This window comes from Budorcas taxicolor, chromosome 20 (assembly GCF_023091745.1).
Source record: "Budorcas taxicolor isolate Tak-1 chromosome 20, Takin1.1, whole genome shotgun sequence".
NCBI lineage: Eukaryota > Metazoa > Chordata > Mammalia > Artiodactyla > Bovidae > Budorcas > Budorcas taxicolor.
The window spans coordinates 66,898,124-66,917,200 of record NC_068929.1 but is presented as its reverse complement, the minus strand read 5'-3'; the positions used below and the strand labels follow the sequence as shown (position 1 = coordinate 66,917,200).

Here is a 19,077-nt window from a genome sequence, read left to right as displayed (position 1 = left end):
TGTAGTCAAAGATCATGAGATGACTTTACAGTTGACCCTCTGTATTCACGCTTTTGTATCCTCAGATTCAATCATGTAGTACCGCTGCACATATTTACTGAAGAAAAAAACCCAGATGTAAGTGAATCTGGACATTGCAAACCCATGTTGTTCCAGGGTCCACTGCATGCATTTAAACCACCAAAGAAGTCAAATGGAATCCCAAACCTGGTGTTTGGTCAGACTAAGAAGCAGATAGTGGTAGAAACAGCATTTAATTTCACTCTCATTTTTATGTTCTGGGCTGTTTCTCAGAGCAGATTTGCAATGGTCATCAAGGCACCATCCTGGACGACAGATAGCCCAGCTTCTGTGACAGTGACATCAGTTAGCATCTAGACAAAGACAAAGCTTTAGAAGTGAGGCAGAAGCAGCTGGTGCCCAGGTGAGAAATCTGAAGTCACGCACCAGCCCTTGAGGGAAGCTTATTGAGGGTGGGAAAGCAGACACTTACCCATTCTCTCAGCATTTCTTCTCTGACTCTCCTACGAAGTTTATGCTGAGAGGAAGAGATGTGCTGCGTGCTGTCCGACTCTTTGTGACCCCATGGACTATAGCCCATGAGGCTCCTCTGTCCATGGGATTCTCCAGGTAAGAATACTGTAGCGGGTAGCCATGCCCTCCACCAAGAATCTAACTGGCTCAGTAGTAAAGAATCCACCTGCCAATGCAGGAGACACGGGTTCGATCCCTGGGTGGGGAAGATCCCCTGGAGAAGGAAATGGCAAAATCTCCTCCAGTTTTCTTGCCTGGGAAACCCCATGGAGAAAGGACCATGGTGGGCTACAGCCCACGGGGTCACAAAAGAGTCAGACACAACCTAGCAACTAAACAACAACAACAAACAACAGGAAACTAACTATAATATGGCAAGAAGTGTTGAAATCATATTTCTCTTCCTTCATGAGTCTGTTTAAAGTTATTAGCTTTTGATGATACCAGAAATAATGTGTGTATGTATATTTGCTGCTGCTGCTGCTAAGTCACTTCAGTCATGTCTGACTCTGTGCGACCCCATAGACGGCAGCCCACCAGGCTCCCCTGTCCTTGGGATTCTCCAGGCAAGAACACTGGAGTGGGTTGCCATTTCCTTCTTCAGTGCATGAAAGTGAAAAGTGAAAGTGAAGTTGCTCAGTCATGTCAGACTCTTATCGACTCCATGGACTTCACCCACCAGGCTCCTCCATCCATGGGATCTTCCAGGCAAGAGTACTGGAGTGAGTTGCCATTGTCTTCTCCATACATATATATATGGCATACAATTATGAAAATTACAGTAAAGAACAAAAAGGAGACTCTAAATTACCCACCACATACAGATGAGTACGTTAATTCGTTTCAGATACAACATATAAATTAAAGAAGGAAAATAATTTGAAATCAAATTGAAGGAATGTTTAAATTTCATATTTCTTCACCATACATATAAACTGCTAAAATATTCCTAAAAGGAATATATTTTGAAAAAAATGTTGTAAACATGTTTATGATGAGGTCATCAAGGTTGCTATCTATTTTTTAACCACATAGTCCTTTACAGAACATGTTTATTTTTCCAAGTAGTAAAACTTGGATCAGTTATTTAAGAATCAGAAGAAACAAGTTTTTAAAAAGTTGTTCTTGACAATTATAAATTTTAACAAATCCTATAAAAATATTTTGAAATGGATCCAACTTTAAAATGCAAGCTTGTTTTTAGCTTGATTCTCAAAGAAACACAGAAGACAGATGATGAGAATTTATCAAGCAAAAATCCCATTCATAAAAGACAAATCACTTCTTGGGGAAAGATAAATATTGAAAATTGATCATGTCATTAATTAAAATAAATCCTAGAAATTACACACAAATAAAGACTGCAGTCTTATGTACATTCATATTTGTTGCTTTCAGTTCTTCACACTAAAAATCATCTTATTTTATTTTATCTGGTATATATATATTCTTGTTTTTAGAAAAGTTTGTTTCATATTTTTAAATGTTTTATGTTTGTTTTACGTTTATATTTGTTATATGTTATAGTCATTTTTAAATTTTGCTTATATCCCACTTTCAAAAAGTTTGTTTTATATTTGGAGTACATTCTTGTATATTCATTATATATCTTTGTTTTCCTATCAAATTGCAAATAGCATTTCTGCTTTCCCTTTTGATAAAAACAATCATCATACAATTAACTACTTTCCAACTGTTATTAATCTTGTGACTTAGATAAAAATACCTACTTTCTTCTTAAAGGCATTTTTATGGAAATTTTTGTATATTTTTGATGAACTGTCTATATGAGACATTATATTTTTAATTCTATGAATTCTTTCTTGATAATGGTTTTCACTTTTCCATGGCAAACTTTTCATGCTTTATGGATAGAGTATCTTTCCTTATGTTATTTTTTAAAACTAAAGTTAAACAAGTACTTAATTTATAAAGACATCCACAAGGCTTAGCACAGAATACTGAAGAAAGCCCTCTGTTTTGTGGTTGATAAACTATTTGTTCTACAGAAGAACTTCCAGCTGCTTCACTGGTCTATTTTGGCTTTTATCTCCAAATCTCAAAATAATATGGTTTCACTGCTGTTTTGATTGCTTCAGCTAAAAATATCATTTAGTGCCTTTTTTTCTCAACTTATTCCTCTCCCCCATCTACTCACACACATCCTTCCATCCCCACTTTCTCATTATGGATTTATTATAATTCTGCTTTGATACTCAGTGTTTACATATTCATGACTATGACAGTATCACAGATGTATACTCACACACATTCACAGATGTGCCATAGAATAAGAGATACTTCTCAAAACTATTATATTCTTCATGGAGGTAACAATGGTTACCTCTTTTCTTAGTTTGGACTAGTATAACAAAATACCAATGACTGGGTGCTTATAAAGGATGGAAATTTATTTCTCGCAGTTCTATGAGCTGAGAAGTCTAAGATTAAGGTGCTGGCAGATTAGGTGTTCAGTGAAGGCAAGATTCCTGATTCATAGATGGTGTTGTAACCTCACATGATAGAAGAGGAAAGGGATCTCTCTGGGGTCTCATTTATAAGGTGACTAATCCTATTCATGAGAGCTTTGATCTCATAACCTGTTCTTCAGTGACCCATTGCTTGTTAAGTAGCATATTGTGTAGACTTCATATTTGTATTGTCTGCAGCTTTGTGTGTGTGTGTGTGTGTGTGTGTGGTTGATTTGTATCCTACAGCAATGTGGTCAAAAAAGAAGTTTGATGTGATTTCAATTTTCTTAAATTCACTGAAGTCCAGCATGTGATCCATCCTGGAGAATGTTCCATATGCACTTGAAAAGAATGAGTATTCTTCTGCTTTTAGATGGAACACTCTATAAGTATCAATTCAGTATATCTAGTCTAATGTGCTGGAGAAGGTAATGGCACCCCACTCCAGTACTCTTGCCTGGAAAATCCCATGGATGGAGGAGCCTGGTAGGCTGCAGTCCATGGGGTCGCTAAGAGTCGGACACGACTGAGCGACTTCACTTTCAATTTTCACTTTCCTGCATTGGAGAAGGAAATGGCAACCCACTCCAATATTCTTGCCTAGAGAATCCCAGGGATGGGGGAGCCTGGTGGGCTGCCGTCTATGGGGTCGCACAGAGTCGGACACGACTGAAGTGACTTAGCAGCAGCAGTCTAATGTGCCATTTAAGGTCTATGCTTTCTATTGATCTTCTGTCTAAATGATCTGTCCACTGATGTAAGTGGGATATTAAAGTCCCCCACTATTATTGTGTTAATTGTGTTAACTGTCGACTTCTCCTTTTATGTTTGTTAAAATGTGCCTTATATATCATGGTGCTCCTATACTGGGTACATATATATTTGCATTTGTTATACCTTTTTCTTGAATTGACCCCTTGATCATCATGTAGTGTCCTTCTTTGTCTTTTATAATAGTCTTTATTTTAAAGTCCATTTGGTCTGTTAGGTCTTTCATTTGTGTCTATACTTCTCTTTGCTAAAATATCTGTTGGCTTGTCTTTCTGAGCAGTAGTCATCTACCAGAGGCTCTCATTTTACTAGTTCTTGCGGGCTTGTAACATTAAAAATATACATCTTACATTCTCAAAGTCATATGTCAGAAAAGGCCTGAAATGATCCTGAGTGTTCAGTCTTATTTCTCACTGAATAGCTACAATATTTTCTTGATTCTCACTCTTTATAATATTTGCAATTTCTTTAATATCTTATATACCTTGGACTATTACCGATTCATCTGAAGTAATTAGTTTTTATCATGTTTTGTACTGCAGTTTTCTCTGTTCTTATATTTTTCCAAATTTCTAAAATTTTGTTTCTCAAAAAAAGCTTGTATTTCTAGAATTCTTTGAATTTACGAATTTATGTACTTTTAACTTCATTTAAGTGCTATGTTTTAAAGGATAGAAGATCACTACATGGGTTCTCTCTACCTTCTTAAACCAGAAATGGGTGGCTAGACTTTGAGACTACTTTTGAGTTCAATATTCCTTTATTAAAATGATAATTAAAATTTTTCAGCAAAAGACTTTACAAGATCTTTGCCCTGTGAGTATTAACACATTCCATGCATAGTTCTACTCATTTTCTCATTAAATAGACTGCTTCTAATAGGAATTATAATAGAGCAACTTGCCTCTCTCCCTTCTGGAAAACATGTAATCAATGAGTGATCGCTCCCAAAACATGAATAGGGTTCAACAGGGTTGAACCTCAAGCATTAAACTGTACAATCAGCCCACATAAAATCTTAACGGATGTCATGTTCTGTACTTTGAAAGAGAATGAGTAGCCTCCAGGTTAGTAAGAAATGCTGCAAATAGATTAGATATTGTAACCTAATGAAGAAGTATTATATAGACTCTAAAATGTTACCCACGTGAGAGCAGCAAAAGGAGAGTTTGATGGGCATCTATTAAATCAAGGTAGAGCCCATTACAGCTCAGTCCACAGCTACTTTCTCAACTTCATCCCAGTTACTGAACAAATTCAGGATGACAGATAGCTCACATGTGAAAGAATCACCAATTTGAGTCGATTCAGTCCAGAAAATGGTAGGCCAAAGTGACACATTTTTCCATCTATCATTCTCCCTTGCTATTTTTTTTTTTTTTGGCTCCTAGGAAACTAAGAGACTTCAGCTTCCAGAATGTATAATCTCTCACCTAAATAAAAACTCATTACTTAAATTTGAAACAAAGGCTTTTCCTGGTACATTAGTTTATCTGTTTGGGTCAGCTTTTGGGGAGAGACACTCAAAATTAGGAAAAAGAAAGCAGATCAGAGAATTCTGAACATGCTCCCCATTCAATAGCCATGTCAGGTACTGGGGCCACTTCTGAAATAGAAATAGAAATGCATTTTAGATGAACAAAATGGGCCCATCCATTTGTCTGCAGTCTGTGATCATCAGACAGTGTTTGCTATTGACTTACATAAACTTCCTGACCTCCTTTCATGAAACTAAATAACCCACATGACTAAGAAAAATATTCATGCATCTTCAATTTAGTTTTTGAGGCTGCAAGTGAAACATAAATTTGGAAGTGGATATGGGAATTATTAAAAATCACGGCATGTAGAACACAACAGAATGCATTCAATAATCAAGTATGTACTACATTTTTTTCAGGGATATAAAAAATTTTGCTTCCTTGGTGATAGAGACCAGTGTCGGTATAGTCAGGGTCTAGAACATCAGAAGCTGAAGTGAGATACATAAAATACCGAGTGATGCATTCTACACTGAATGCTCTGGCACCCCATCCAGCTCTCCTCACAGGCCAGAGAACCTTCCTCTGGCTGCTGGCAGTGTTGACAGCTTTGGACTCAGGCTGCCCCCATCTCTGGAGAACTGCTTTTGGCTGATGAGAGCCACTCTGCCAGGAGATTCACAACCACCCCCAGCCCCCCACCCAACTCAAAAACCTGTTGCTAAAGACTGAAGGACAAGGTGGCAGTTGCATAAATCATCAAACCCTTGCTTCAAAGGGGACCTACTGAGATTCCATCCATACTTTGGAATTCCCCTGGAATCAGGCTGATGCTGGACCCCAGCTGAGAGCAAAGGCTTGTCTTGTCTCTTTATCTGCCATATACCTCATCCCTCCACGTGCTGAGAACATAACCTCAGTAAAGCACAGGCATATGGATCCTTGTGTCAGACTTTCAGGGAACTCGGCTTAAATCCACGTAAAAATTATGACTATAAATGAACAATTATGTCTACTATAGGCCAGCGGTCAACCACAGGTGGTGCAACATTACTCACGTTGTAATGAGTACAATAGTGTTTTAGTGATTAAGAGACTGTCATCTGGGACCCAATGCGCATGCATGCATGCTCAGTCACTTCACTTGTGTCCGACTCTGGGACCCCATGGACTGTAGCCCGCCAGGCTCCTCTGTCCATGGAATTCTCCAGGCAAAAATACTGGAGTGGGTTGCCATGCCCTCCTCCAGAGGACCTTCCTGACCCAGGGATTGAACCCACGTTCCCTACAACTCTTGAACTGCTGACGGGTTCTTTATCTACTGAGCTACCTCGGAAGCCTGGAGCCCAATGTACCCAGATCCACATGGTAGTTCTGGTATATACCAGCTGCATCATCCTAGCTAAATCATATAAACTCGCCAAGATTCAACTCTCCGTCTGCAAAATACTGAAAATAATAGCTACTACACCTTAGTGTTACTGGGAAAACAAAACTGAGCTGATGATGCATGTGAAGAGCTGAGTACGGAGGAAGGGCACCGAAAACACGGCCTGCTATCCCTGCTGCTGTGGTTATCCTCATTAACTCATGACATTAAGTCATTAAAGTTACATCGAATAAGAACAGTGCCAGGTTTCCCATTACAGGGCAAGTTTTCCTTAAAGAAGGAGGAATCCAGGACTCATTTAAGCAGTGACAGAAGGAAGAGTCAGCACCAGGACGGCACACGTTAAGATTTTAATGCTGAAAGGGGCTGCAGGGACAATCCAGCCTACTCTTCTCCCCAGCTCTCCTCTCCAAATGCACCGTCAAGAAAATTGAGGTCTGAAGAGGTTAAGTGGTTGGTTCAACATATCCCTGCTTTGTTACTTACAGAAATGTTGGCGGCGTGGATAAATCTGTGTGTACATTAGAAAATCAGAATGGCTGGAATGCTCGGGGGCAGGGGCAGACAGCAGTCTGTGAAGCACAGCCCTAGGTGCTAATCTTGTTTTCCTAGCACCTTCTGAGAGAAAATGCTAATGCCTGGCGATGTGTGAAGGTCGCAGTTTTTGGCTTCTTTCTGGGTACAAGGACAAATTATAATCCCAGCCTGTTTGCAGTTGGTTGAGGCTGTGTGACCTAGTGGCCACTGGGCAGAAGGGGGCATGCCACTTCCTGGCATGGGCCATGCAGATCTTCTCTGCTCCATCCTCCACCCTTTCTTCCATGCTGCGCTGGAGGCACCCCAAGCAGAGCCCCCTGGGTTCCTGGATGGCAGCAGAGAACAGAGTCCCCACAGCTGCTGCCCTGGACAGTCATCATGTGAGTAAGAAACTTCTGATATGTGCATATACACTAGGAATGAAGGGCTGTTTGTTAATAGCATGAACTCAATGTGATTCTTTTCTGTGAAACTAGTGAAATCTTAGTCCTCATCGACTGGTAAAGAATCCGCCTGCAATGCGGAAGACCTCGGTTTGATCCCTGGGTTGGGAAGATTCCTGGAGAAGGTAAAGGCTACCCACTCCAGTATTCTAGAGAATCCCATGGGGTCGCAGACAGTCAGACACAACTCAGGGACTTTCATTTCACTTTATACAAAATATACACCAGAAACTTTAAATCCTCCAGGAACTTATGAGAAAAGGAGAGTAAAGTGTTTGGACAAATGAGTAGATAAAACAGCTCTTGATGCGAAACATTTACCAAGAGAGTGGAAGGAAGGGACAAGAGTCTGGGGCCAAACGGAGACACTGTGGGTTGCCAACCTATGGGTCACAGCCTAGGGAGGACCGTGAAAATTACTGGCCAAGGAGTCGAAATAAACACATCAACTACACAGTGTCCAAAAAAAAAAAAAAGCAGAAACAAAGAACCACAGCACATCATACTGTGTTCAATCACCCATTCAGGAAGCGTTTAACGGAGCTCTTCATCTGTACCACCTGTTAGGTACCGTAACAGGTGACGAACCCCTTCAATGGGTCAGACAATGAATACTTTAACTTTGTAGCCTAGACGGTACCTGATACAACTGGTCAACCCGCTTGATCTAGCAGACATAGAAAACATCCAAAGGAGTGGGTGTGTTTGTGTGTCAATAAGATTTATTAAGGATAATCATGAGCTGGAAAATGCAAATAAATGGGCATGGCCATGTTCCCATAAAACCCTAACCACTCTCGGCAAGCCTTCATTTTCAGAGCCCTCAAAATTTATCATAAAGATCTCTAAGCTCTTTAATCTCTAAAATCCCAGTCACTTCTACAACAGTATGATTTCAAGGACACGTTTTACAAAGAAAGGCAGAAAAGAAAGAAAATTTAGAATCACGATTTTTAAGGACCACACGGGAGACCAGTCTTCCCTTATACAATACAAATATAAGACAAGACTGAAAACATTAATCAATGTGAATATCTTACTTGAATAGTTATTCTAAATTATTAATTAAAACATCATTCTTTAAATCATACAGAAGAATTCCAACAGAGGGAAGTTGTATCAAATTGTTATGACCCATCAGAGAGGGTTTGGATATTATAAATGGACTCAATTTGTTTTTAAAGTTAATTTCATTATTAATAAAAGGAAGCAATTTAAACTCAAGAACCCTAGCAGCTTCTTTAGAAATGCCACTAAGGGCTCATGCATGTGTTTGGTTAAATATATGAAAGACTCTAAAGAGGAACATTCCCAAGCATTGATCTTCTAGATTTAATCCAATAATGTTGACACTGCAGACTTGAAAAGCGGCTTCCTCAAAACACACAGAAGCCAAGGCAGTGATCACTTAACCTAGGGTTTCTCAACCTTGGTGCTATTAGCAGTTAGAGCCAGAGAATCATTGGTTGAGCAGCAAGGGGCTGTCCTGTGCACTGCAGAAAGTCTAGCAGCATCTCTGATCTTAACCCACTAGATGCCACTGTCACTTTTCCCTCCAGTGGTGACAACCTGATGTTCCCAGCAGGTAAAACTGCCCCTAATTGAGAAATACTGGCTTAGAAATAGACTAGACTTGAAATGCAATTCCCCAAACCTAAATATACAAGAAACAAAGTTAACATTTACCTTAACTTTGGAGCAAACTCTCTACCAATATTGACCAGGTCGTCAGAAACTTAACAGTTTTCAATTTAGAAACCAGAGCAAGGCAGGTGGCAAATTGGAGCACAGATTTCAATTTTTTCTGCTTATTCCAGCAGTTGTGAGTGAGAAACAGGCTGTGAATTCCTTTCCCTCAGTAACAAAGCAATACAAAAATGGATTTTGAGCTATTTCCCCAAAGTACGTTAAGAAGATATCGAGGTTAAATGAGCTGCGGTCTCTCAGTGTTCGTAGGAGGTTGCTCAATGCACGTCTACCTCGGGCCATCCCAGGCACAACCCCAGATGGGCAAACGCTGTCAATTCCTCTTGAGGCCAGCTGTGTTTTTACATTTTCCAGAAAGCTTTGTTCTTAGAAAATAACTGCTGTGATCAAGGCAAGAAATAAAAACTGATGCTGAAGAGTTGGATCTGTTATTATGACAAGAAGTAGGAGAGACGCCTGATGGGAAATTCCATGCCCTCTATCCCTGTGCCTGAAAATGACTGGTTTCCAAGATGTGAAGGCTACATTTCAGCACACGGTGAGCTGCAAGGAGATTTATCACAGGCTGCTGGCAGAAAGATGCCTTATAAATGATGTCACATGAATATCTGATTCTCCGGTCATTGATGAAAAACAGGTTTTGTTTCCTCTGGGTCTTTCACTTTGATACTTTAAGGTATGCATATTTGAAAATCACAACAAATATTCCAGATAGAGCCATTCTAGCTCATGGCATATTTATAGGTGAATATTTTTGCAGTGATGCTAAGAGATTTACCTCAGACAGATAATGTTCACTGGGAGTAATAGTAATCGAGTCCCAACCCAATCCTTGCTCAAATTTTGGCTGCTTTAGAAACTCCACTAGTGCTGTCCTGACTCTGTTAGGGAGAAAAGGGGGAAAAGAACTCTGATTCAGGGTTCTGCTGATGCCAGTTCCAGACTGCGGTCAGGATCAGGCTTATCAGGCAGCCTGACCTCACAGTTCATTCTCTCATCCTAAAGCCTTCACAAAAGTCCATTTTTCTCACTTGTGGATTTCCACGCATTTCCACAAGCTGAACCATGAAGCCCAACCATGGTGGTTGGATAACAGGCTCTGATTTCTGTGAATGTACCAGCATTGCATCTTCAACCCATCCCTCACCCCTTGGGCAGGAACAAGAGCTAGAGCCCTCATTAAACAATGGAAGTTTGGACCGTCACGTCACTGTGCTGGGACCAGCAAGTCATTGTGTGTGGACTGCCCTGATGTGGGGAAGGGGAGATGGGCGGATGCACTAGGGTGTTCACAGTGCTCCTGTGGTGGGGGGGAGGGGTGGGGCTGGAAACTGCTGGCTGCAGAACATGCATCAGCGCATTGAATTCAGGGATCAGAAATTCAGGGGGAGGCTCTGGAACTCTGTGAAAATCACGAGATAGAAATTCAAAAGAGGAACCTTGTTCAATGTCTGCTTTCTCATTACTGATCCGAAAACAGCGTTTAAGCAGAAGAATCTGGGGAAGAAGAAGAGTGTAGAGTAAGATGGAGCAGCCAGGTGGCTGGCATGTAAAAAGAAAGGAATGGGTCAGAGTCAGGAATTAATTATACTGTCCTAGAATTTTCCTGTAGGGTGGGAGCGTGCACACGTGCATTTCAGCATGACTTTCAGCAGGCATTCTTCACTTCTCCAGTCCCTGGATGTCATTACTTTCCTTCTCTTGAATTTAAGGACAAAAATATGAAGTTCACCCATGCCCCGTTAATGATAAAGTCTTAACAAGTTGCAGAGTGAATATATTATTAAGTATCAAGGGATGCAGACTTTCACAGACGTTTGTCTCCAGTCTATCACCTGCCAGATGACTACATACAAGGATCAATTTTCATAGAATCCTGAAGACACAAAGAAATCAAACGCTCCACAGAACACAGAGATAATTTCAATCTGAGACAAGAGGAAATCATCAAGAATAAAAGCTGAGGTTATGAAACACATTCCAGGAGCATCAGCCCAAATAGATTCAAGGTGGGTTACAAAGAGGTGACAGTTAAAGTGAGACCCAAGAGTTGGCATCTTCTAGATCGAGAAGAGAATGGGATTAAAATTGTTCGTGAGAAAGAGGACCTGAGTAGATGCTGAGAGTTGGGAAGTGGCCCCCGGTCTGGGAAGTTTTGAGCAACTTGTCATTCCAAGACCCAAGGAAGTATCCCAAGACAGCTGCCAACTGGAAGTGGGCCCTCCTGTCAATGTCACTGATTCTCAGCCCTGATTCTCTCCACTGTTTTTGCTAATTGCTTTTCCTTTCTGGGCTCTGTTCCATCATTTTCTCACGTTTAAGCAATTATTTTCTATCTATGAAGAGAGAGGAGAGGATAAAATTTATAGCCTAAAATATTCAACAAATCCAGGTGGTCCCTGGAGGAAATACTATTTCTACAACATAACTGAAGGCGTGGAAGTCATAAATGCTACTGCTCCTCGTGATCTCAAAGGGCACAGTCCAACTGGGCAGAAAGAGCTTTTCTACTCTTGAATGGTGGCTATTTCAAATCCATATATTCTCTAGGAGTGAAACACATACCAGATTTTAAAATCAAGAAATGTAGCTTATTATTTTTTTGTAATCACTGCATGTTCAAATGTTAATATTTGGGATATAATGAGTTAAGTAAAATATATTATTAAAAATAATTTCCCCTCAAGGGGATTAAGAGGTACCAACTACTATGGTTAAAATAAATAAGCTACAAAGATATATTGTACAACACAGGTAATATATTCAACATTGTATAATAACTATAAATGGAATATAACCTTTAAAAATTATGAGTTGTGATTCAATATGTTGTTCACTTGACATATATTCTACAACTATACCTCAATTAAAAATAATGCTTCATATTACTTGTTTCAATGTGACCATCAGATAACCTTCAGTTCAGTTCAGTTCAGTTCCTTAAACTCCCATGAGGATCACATTATGTCTCTGCTGGGCACTATAGCTCTTTCTTTATCAGCACGCCAAGACTTTTTTGTCACCCTTGTTGTTTTTTAGTCGCTCAGTTATCTCCAACTCTTTGCAACCCCATGGACTGTAACCCACCAGGCTCCTCTGTCCATGGGATTCTCCAGGCAAGAAACTGGAGTGAGTTGTCATTTCCTTCTCCAGAGGATCTTTCAACCCAGGGATCTAACCCATGCCTCCTGCATTGGCAGGCGGATTCTCTACCACTGAGCCACCCAGGGAAGCCCACTGTTACCCTTCGAAAAAGTCATTTAAGTTGAAATAAAATATTCATGGGAATCAAAAGGACAACTTAACTGCAGACGTGTAAGAAAAAAAGTCTGTGTGAAGAATTTCGAGAGAAGTCTCCAAGCTGCAGTAAGCTGAGCACCATGTACACCCACAAATCGTCGCAGAGGAGGGTCACACTGTGTGTACTGAGCACAATGCCACATCTGACATCTGTGATGAGGACTGTGCTGTCAAAGCCTCCACAAAGGAAGTCCCTGCCTTCCTTCTGGACTCTGTGTCAGCAGACCGTGCTCTCTCTTGCCAGGTGGTGATGCTGATGAATTTTTCAAACCTCTCTCTATAAGAATGCTTATTTCATCAATAACCTCAACCTGATTTCTACCAAAAGTCAGTCATGACAATAAGAAGCAACAATGGGGAAAGTACAGTTAGTTCCCCTGTCCCTAAAATAACATCATACACACGGTAACGACAAACGTGTCTCCTTATTTTTTGCATTATTTCTTTCAAATTATATGGATATTTTTGGTAAGAAATGCCCAATGGACCCTCATAAACCCTTCGCTGAGATTTCTAGAGCTTACCCATTGATATTTTATCACATTTGTTTTATGATCCTTTTTCTTTACATGCATGCATGTGTGTGTGAACATATACAGACATAAACACATACATGTTATGCACTATGTCTGTGCTTCCGTGGCAACTCAGTGGCAGAGAATCTGCCTGCCAATGCAGGAGACGTGGGTTCAATTCCTGGGTGGGGAAGATTCCCGTGGAGGAGGAAATGGCAACCCACTCCAGTATTCTTGCCTGGAGAATCTCATGGGCAGAGGAACTTGGCGGACTTCAGTCCATGGGGTCTCAGAAGAGCAACAATAATGTCATATACATACACATACAGTAATTTTTAAAATCAGAATAAGTTTCAGAAATGAAACTTCACCCTTACTTATCTCAGAAGGTTTGTCCAAAGAACAAAGACATTCTCCTTCATAACCACATTACACTTATCAAAGTCAGGACATTAATATTAATACATTCCTACTATCTTCTACCCAGACATTAAAATTTCACCAGTTGTCCCAGTACTGTCCTTTATAGCAAGAAAAAACTTATTTCCTGCTCCAAGATGCAATTTTAATCAAGAGTTTCATTTGCGTGACGTATGTGTTTTTTCTCTTTAGGATGGCACAGCCCTTCTTACTTGTTGTGCCCTTGGTCATTGTGCCTCTGGTGATGGTGATTTTTGAAGAGTAGAGATAAGTTTTCTGTAGAATGGACTTCATGTTTGGTTTGTGTGATGGTTCCTCATGATGAAACTGGTTATAATTTTTGACTGTGATATGGAAATCTTGCTGTGGCCTTTTCAGTGCGTCTAATCAGGAAGCTTATACTAACTCTTTGTCCCATTACTAGGGAAAGCACCTTCACTAGTTGGTTATCAGAGTAGTGACCAGGCTTCTTCAGGATCAAGTCACAAGTTTTCCTCTTATAGTTAATAAGCATTCTATAGGTAAAGACTTTGAGACTATACAGATATCGTGGTCATCATCAAACTCTCTCTCATAAATTGAGCCTCCATTGATCATTTTTCCTGAATCAAGTTTTTCATGTGTCATTGCCAAATGATAATTTCCTAATTAAATCATTCATTCACTATTTCTTAGTTGGTATTTTAGAATAAGGCAAAGCATTCCCTTTGTCTCATTTGTTTACTCATTCGTGTATTTTTATGTTAGTATTTACTCATGGATTCTTAGTTAATTCAATGTGTTATAACCTGATTCTATCATTATTTTAATAATCAAACTGTCCCAGATTTCTTCAATGAGTCTACATCAAGCTGGCTCTTAGATCCTTTTGACCTGCTCTCATCATTCTTTGAATAATCCTTTAATTTCTGAAACAACAAAGTCTTCCAGGCTTATCTGGGACTTTCTCTGCCAAAACTCTATAATCAGTTACTTCTCTAAGAAGCCTTGTCTCTTCTTAATGGATAATTACATTTAGAAACCAAGTACTAGATACCGTTCAGTGTGTTCATTGCTATTGGAATGACAATACTTCTAGACCTTCTTAGCCAAGGGTGCTAGGAACCTAGGAAATCAACAAATATATATATGGAAACATATATATCTGTAAACACACAGATCTACACATCTCACTTTTTCAACACATACAAGATGCCAAATAATATATTATACTATGAGAATCAAAATTAGAATAACCCTGTCTATTGAATAATGTACATATTTTATAAAAGATGATTTAAAATCAAATGCTATTTTGGCTCAGCTGCTGATCATTCTGATTTCTTATTAATACATTCATAATTTCATTAATGATCAACTCAAAGATTTTAGTTATACATCAAATTGCAGTAGAGAGATGATTCATTGTCCACTGTGATGAAATGATTTAAGAAGTTATTATTTATTGTCATCACTTTCAAAAACAATAGCAATTAACATTTGTTACAAAACGACTACGGCTTACTCCTGTGCATACACCACTTTATTTAATTCCAGCAATGACCGTGGGTATTGTTTTGTGGCTATTCTCCAGATGAGAAAGCCCACAGTTGCTGGGAGTTATGAAACTAGATAACAAACCCAGCTCTATGGCTCTTCAAAGTGTTTACCGGTATTAGTTTTCTTGTGGGGGTTGGCTTATGTTAAGGTACTGGTAAATAAAACTTAAATTTCATATTAAATCCTAACTCTAAAGTTTCCTGAATGTTCACGAATACCAGCATCACAAAGAGAAGAAAATAACATGAACTTCTTGCCAATCACTTCTTAGAACTCTAGTACGTGAGGGTGGTTAAAGAATTTTTCCCAACTATATACAGCCCAAGGATTCTGTGCTTCACGGGGAGTTCCAGAATCTTGGTAGAGGAGATATTTATGCCACGAGCCTGTCCTTCTCCAAGAGACTCTGCTAAAGACTGAAAGGGTCTTTGTGATTCAGATCTGCCCCTAAAATATACACTGTTCAGGCTTAAGCATCTCAGGTTCCTCCTCTAAACCACACACACAAAAAAGTAGGTAAACTGCATTTTCATCTATCATCACTAATTCTGCATCATATGTGGTTTTAAGCCATAGTTATATTTTTTAATTGCAAATAATAAAGAAGAAACAGAGATGTTTTTCTAAGTGAGCTGATTTTGATAATATGATGGCTGGATGAATCAAACTGAATAATCAATGATTAACTAGGGAGGAAAGGTCACTCTCTAACTTTGAGGAAATATCTATTGAATTAGCTTTCATTTGACAAAGAGTAAGTCAGGATGATTCCATGAAAAGAAATGAGGCTGCTCAGAAGAAAGAGGGCTGGTTGGGAATTAAAGCAGGTGAGAGGACTCCTATCTAATAGGTCAGCCAATAGGTCTGTGGCCTGACCCTATGAGAAAAGAAACACCTCCTCTGACTTGATTTATACCTTCACGTACATCTGTCTTCACCCCCTTAAACACAGAGCTAATTAGGATGGAAAACAAAACCTCGAGAAAAATAAATTGCACCTACCTGGATCAGAGACAAATCCTCCAGCTGTAACCTGAAGAGGTAGTTTCTACAAAATACAAAAAGAGAACAGTTTCATTTTTAACAGATCTAAAAAACTTACAGTTCTTAAAAAAAATATGAGAACAAGGAAAAAACCAACAACAGCAATTTTTGGCTTCCAAAGCAATCTCCTGCTAAGACTGTGTGTAACACAGTTTTCTTTGGAAGTCAGATTTCAAAGAGACATTTAGGAAGTCAACAGAAACACACATTTGAGATTGGCGAGAAAGCTAAGGAATAAGGAGGTGGGAACTAAGGTAAGTGTAAATTACTAACTAGCTCTCTGAATTCATGGAATTCCATTCAGACAAAAGGACGTGGGTATTCAATTCTGAAACCAAGTTTAAGTTCAGCAAGACTATACAAAACCACTCTTTGTAAGTCTTCATCCTGATAGGTTACCTGTATTCACCATGTTTTATGATTAAAATACATCCAGGTTTTGAATTCCTCAATGGTCTGAGTATTATAGTTCTCTACCTTGCTGGATGGATTCTGTGTGCGATAACTTCAGAAGCATGAGCTTGTCTATCTGCTATCAAGGGTTTGAAAGGATCAGCTCTGGTTGCCTAAGCATGAAACAGGGAATCAGAGAAAAGGAAATGATCAGCTTTCAACAATAAAGAGGAAAAACAATGAAATATGCAAGAGAGATCAGCAGAGCACGGGAGAAAAATGTAGATATGGCCACATGAAGCTTTGGATCATATTGCTGTAGCATTTAGAAACAATAGATTGGTCTCCAACTTAAGTCATGAAAGAACATCTTAACATCATGCAGATGAGAAGCTGGGGCAGCAGAGGCAGCATCCCAGGGACGGATGGACGGGACAGTCAGCCCAGGGGTGAACAGTGATGGCAGGGAGAAACTGACACAGAGTGGAGAGCAGACCTCAAGAACGCATGCGTGCAGGGAGGGGGTCTCCGAGAAGCTGAGGATACTGTTATAATGGGTCAGCCCAAGGTAAGAGAGTACTAAGAGAATACCAATTCTCCCAATACCAGCAAGAAACAAATGTAAATGATTTTCACTCTTTTGTGGAGGGGGACAGATGTCCGAAGTGAGCACGCTGTCCCAAAGAGGTGACAAGGGGCAGCCACAACAGGCCATGGGCATAGCCCTGAGAGAACCAGGAAACATCCCTATGGTGGGGATGCAGATGGCAGGCACAAACAACAGGGATGGCTCCAGCTCCAGAAACATGCAGGTGGACACTGCTGGAGGAAGAGGGGGACTTAGTTCACTTTCCAGGTGGTCTCAGGAGGGCCGGCCCTTGCCCCCGGGGCACTCAGGCTTCTCACAGTGTGTGCCCCCTCCACGGGAAAGGTGCCACCCTGCACGCTGAAAATGGCTTCTCCCACCACTACAATGGCATGCTCACTATGCCCATTCTGTGCCTCCAATTCAGCCCCTGAAATACGCAGGTGGCCAAAACATTTATTCAGGTTTTTCCATTTTGGCCAGCTCAATAAAGTGCATGATACATGGCACCTCCACCACAGAGCCATTGAGGGAACATTCCCATCTCTTTTCTTACAGTCAAATCATAGCTCTCTACAGAGGACTTCCCTGGTGGCTCAGCTGGTGAGGAATCTGCCTGCAATGAAGGAGACCTGGGTTTAACCCCTGGGTCAGGAAGATCCTCTGGAGAAGGGAATGGCAACCCACTCCAGTATTCATGCCTCGAGAATTCCATGGAGAGAGGATCCTGGTGGACTTCAGTTCATGGGATCGCAAAGAGTTGGATACAACTGAATGACTAACGCTATTACTACACAGAACTGAGGATGCCTTTGAAGAGGGAATGTGGAAGCTGGACTACTTCTATGTAGTCCAGCACCATGGACAGGCAAGATCTCCAATAGAAAACATCTTCCTGCAGGGGAAGGAAGATGAATTCAGTGCAGGTATGGAGGCGTGTAGTCAGGCTGCCAAGGGAAGCACCGCTGAAGTCTGGCTTGTATACAAAGAGCTGCCAAGATCTCACCTGATGTGAAACAGTGCTTCTAGGAGAAATTAGAAATGTGTACCTACCCAGGGCTTCCCTGGTGTTTCAGACGGTAAAGCATCTGCCTGCAATCCGGGAGACCCAGGTTCGATCCCTGGGTCAGGAAGATCCCCTGGAGAAGGAAATGGCAACCTACTCCAGTACCCTTGTCTGGAAAATCCCATGGATGGAGGAGCCTGGTAGGCTACAGTCTATGTGGTCCCAAAGAGACGGACATGAGCTACTGACTTTACTTTCACTTTCTTACCTACCCAGAGATAAACCTTTGAGGTGAGGGGCTTTCAAGAGGCACCAGAGGCAATTACTGGCCATGACGCACTCACAGCCTCTTAGGAGCACCATGGTTCCCTACCCGCAGGTTGGTTTCATCACGGGCTTTCTGGATACAGGAAGTTGCCAGACGTCAATGCCCCTCCACTACAGGATGCAGTTTTGCCGAGGGAGGATATTTGTGCAAAGGCCAAAGTTCTGTCACCAAACTACATGGGGAGGGAAGCCAGGCATACTATGCTTCCAAATTTTCATCTATAAAATGGAAATAATGGTCCCATCTACTTGCTGATACTGCTTTGAGGTTTAAATCAAAGGGAAACAGAATGGTGTCTGGCCAGCACTTAATTACCAGTAACTACTTCTAGGTAGTTTACAGAAATTATTAACATTTCCAGACATGTTGAAATTCTCATCATTTTCTCCAATGATGCTAAAGCTGAAACTCCAGTACTTTGGCCACCTCACGCGAAGAGTTGACTCGTTGGAAAAGACTCTGATGTTGGGAGGGATTGGGGGCAGGAGGAGAAGGGGACGACAGAGGATGAAATGGCTGGATGGCATCACGGACTTGATGGACGTGAGTCTGACTGAACTCCAGGAGTTGGTGATGGACAGGGAGGCCTGGCGTGCTGCGATTCATGGGGTC

General features: G+C 40.6%; 1 protein-coding gene across 1 annotated transcript in view; it reads right to left on the bottom strand.

Annotated features, from left to right (window-relative positions):
* The window catches only part of SEMA5A (semaphorin 5A), a 359,057-nt gene that overhangs the window by 270,902 nt on the left and 69,078 nt on the right, over positions 1 to 19,077 (bottom strand). Inside the window, exon 3 of the mRNA XM_052659173.1 lies at positions 16,111 to 16,156. Coding sequence (XP_052515133.1) covers positions 16,111 to 16,156 — 46 coding nt within the window. The remainder of the gene's footprint in view (positions 1 to 16,110; positions 16,157 to 19,077) is intronic.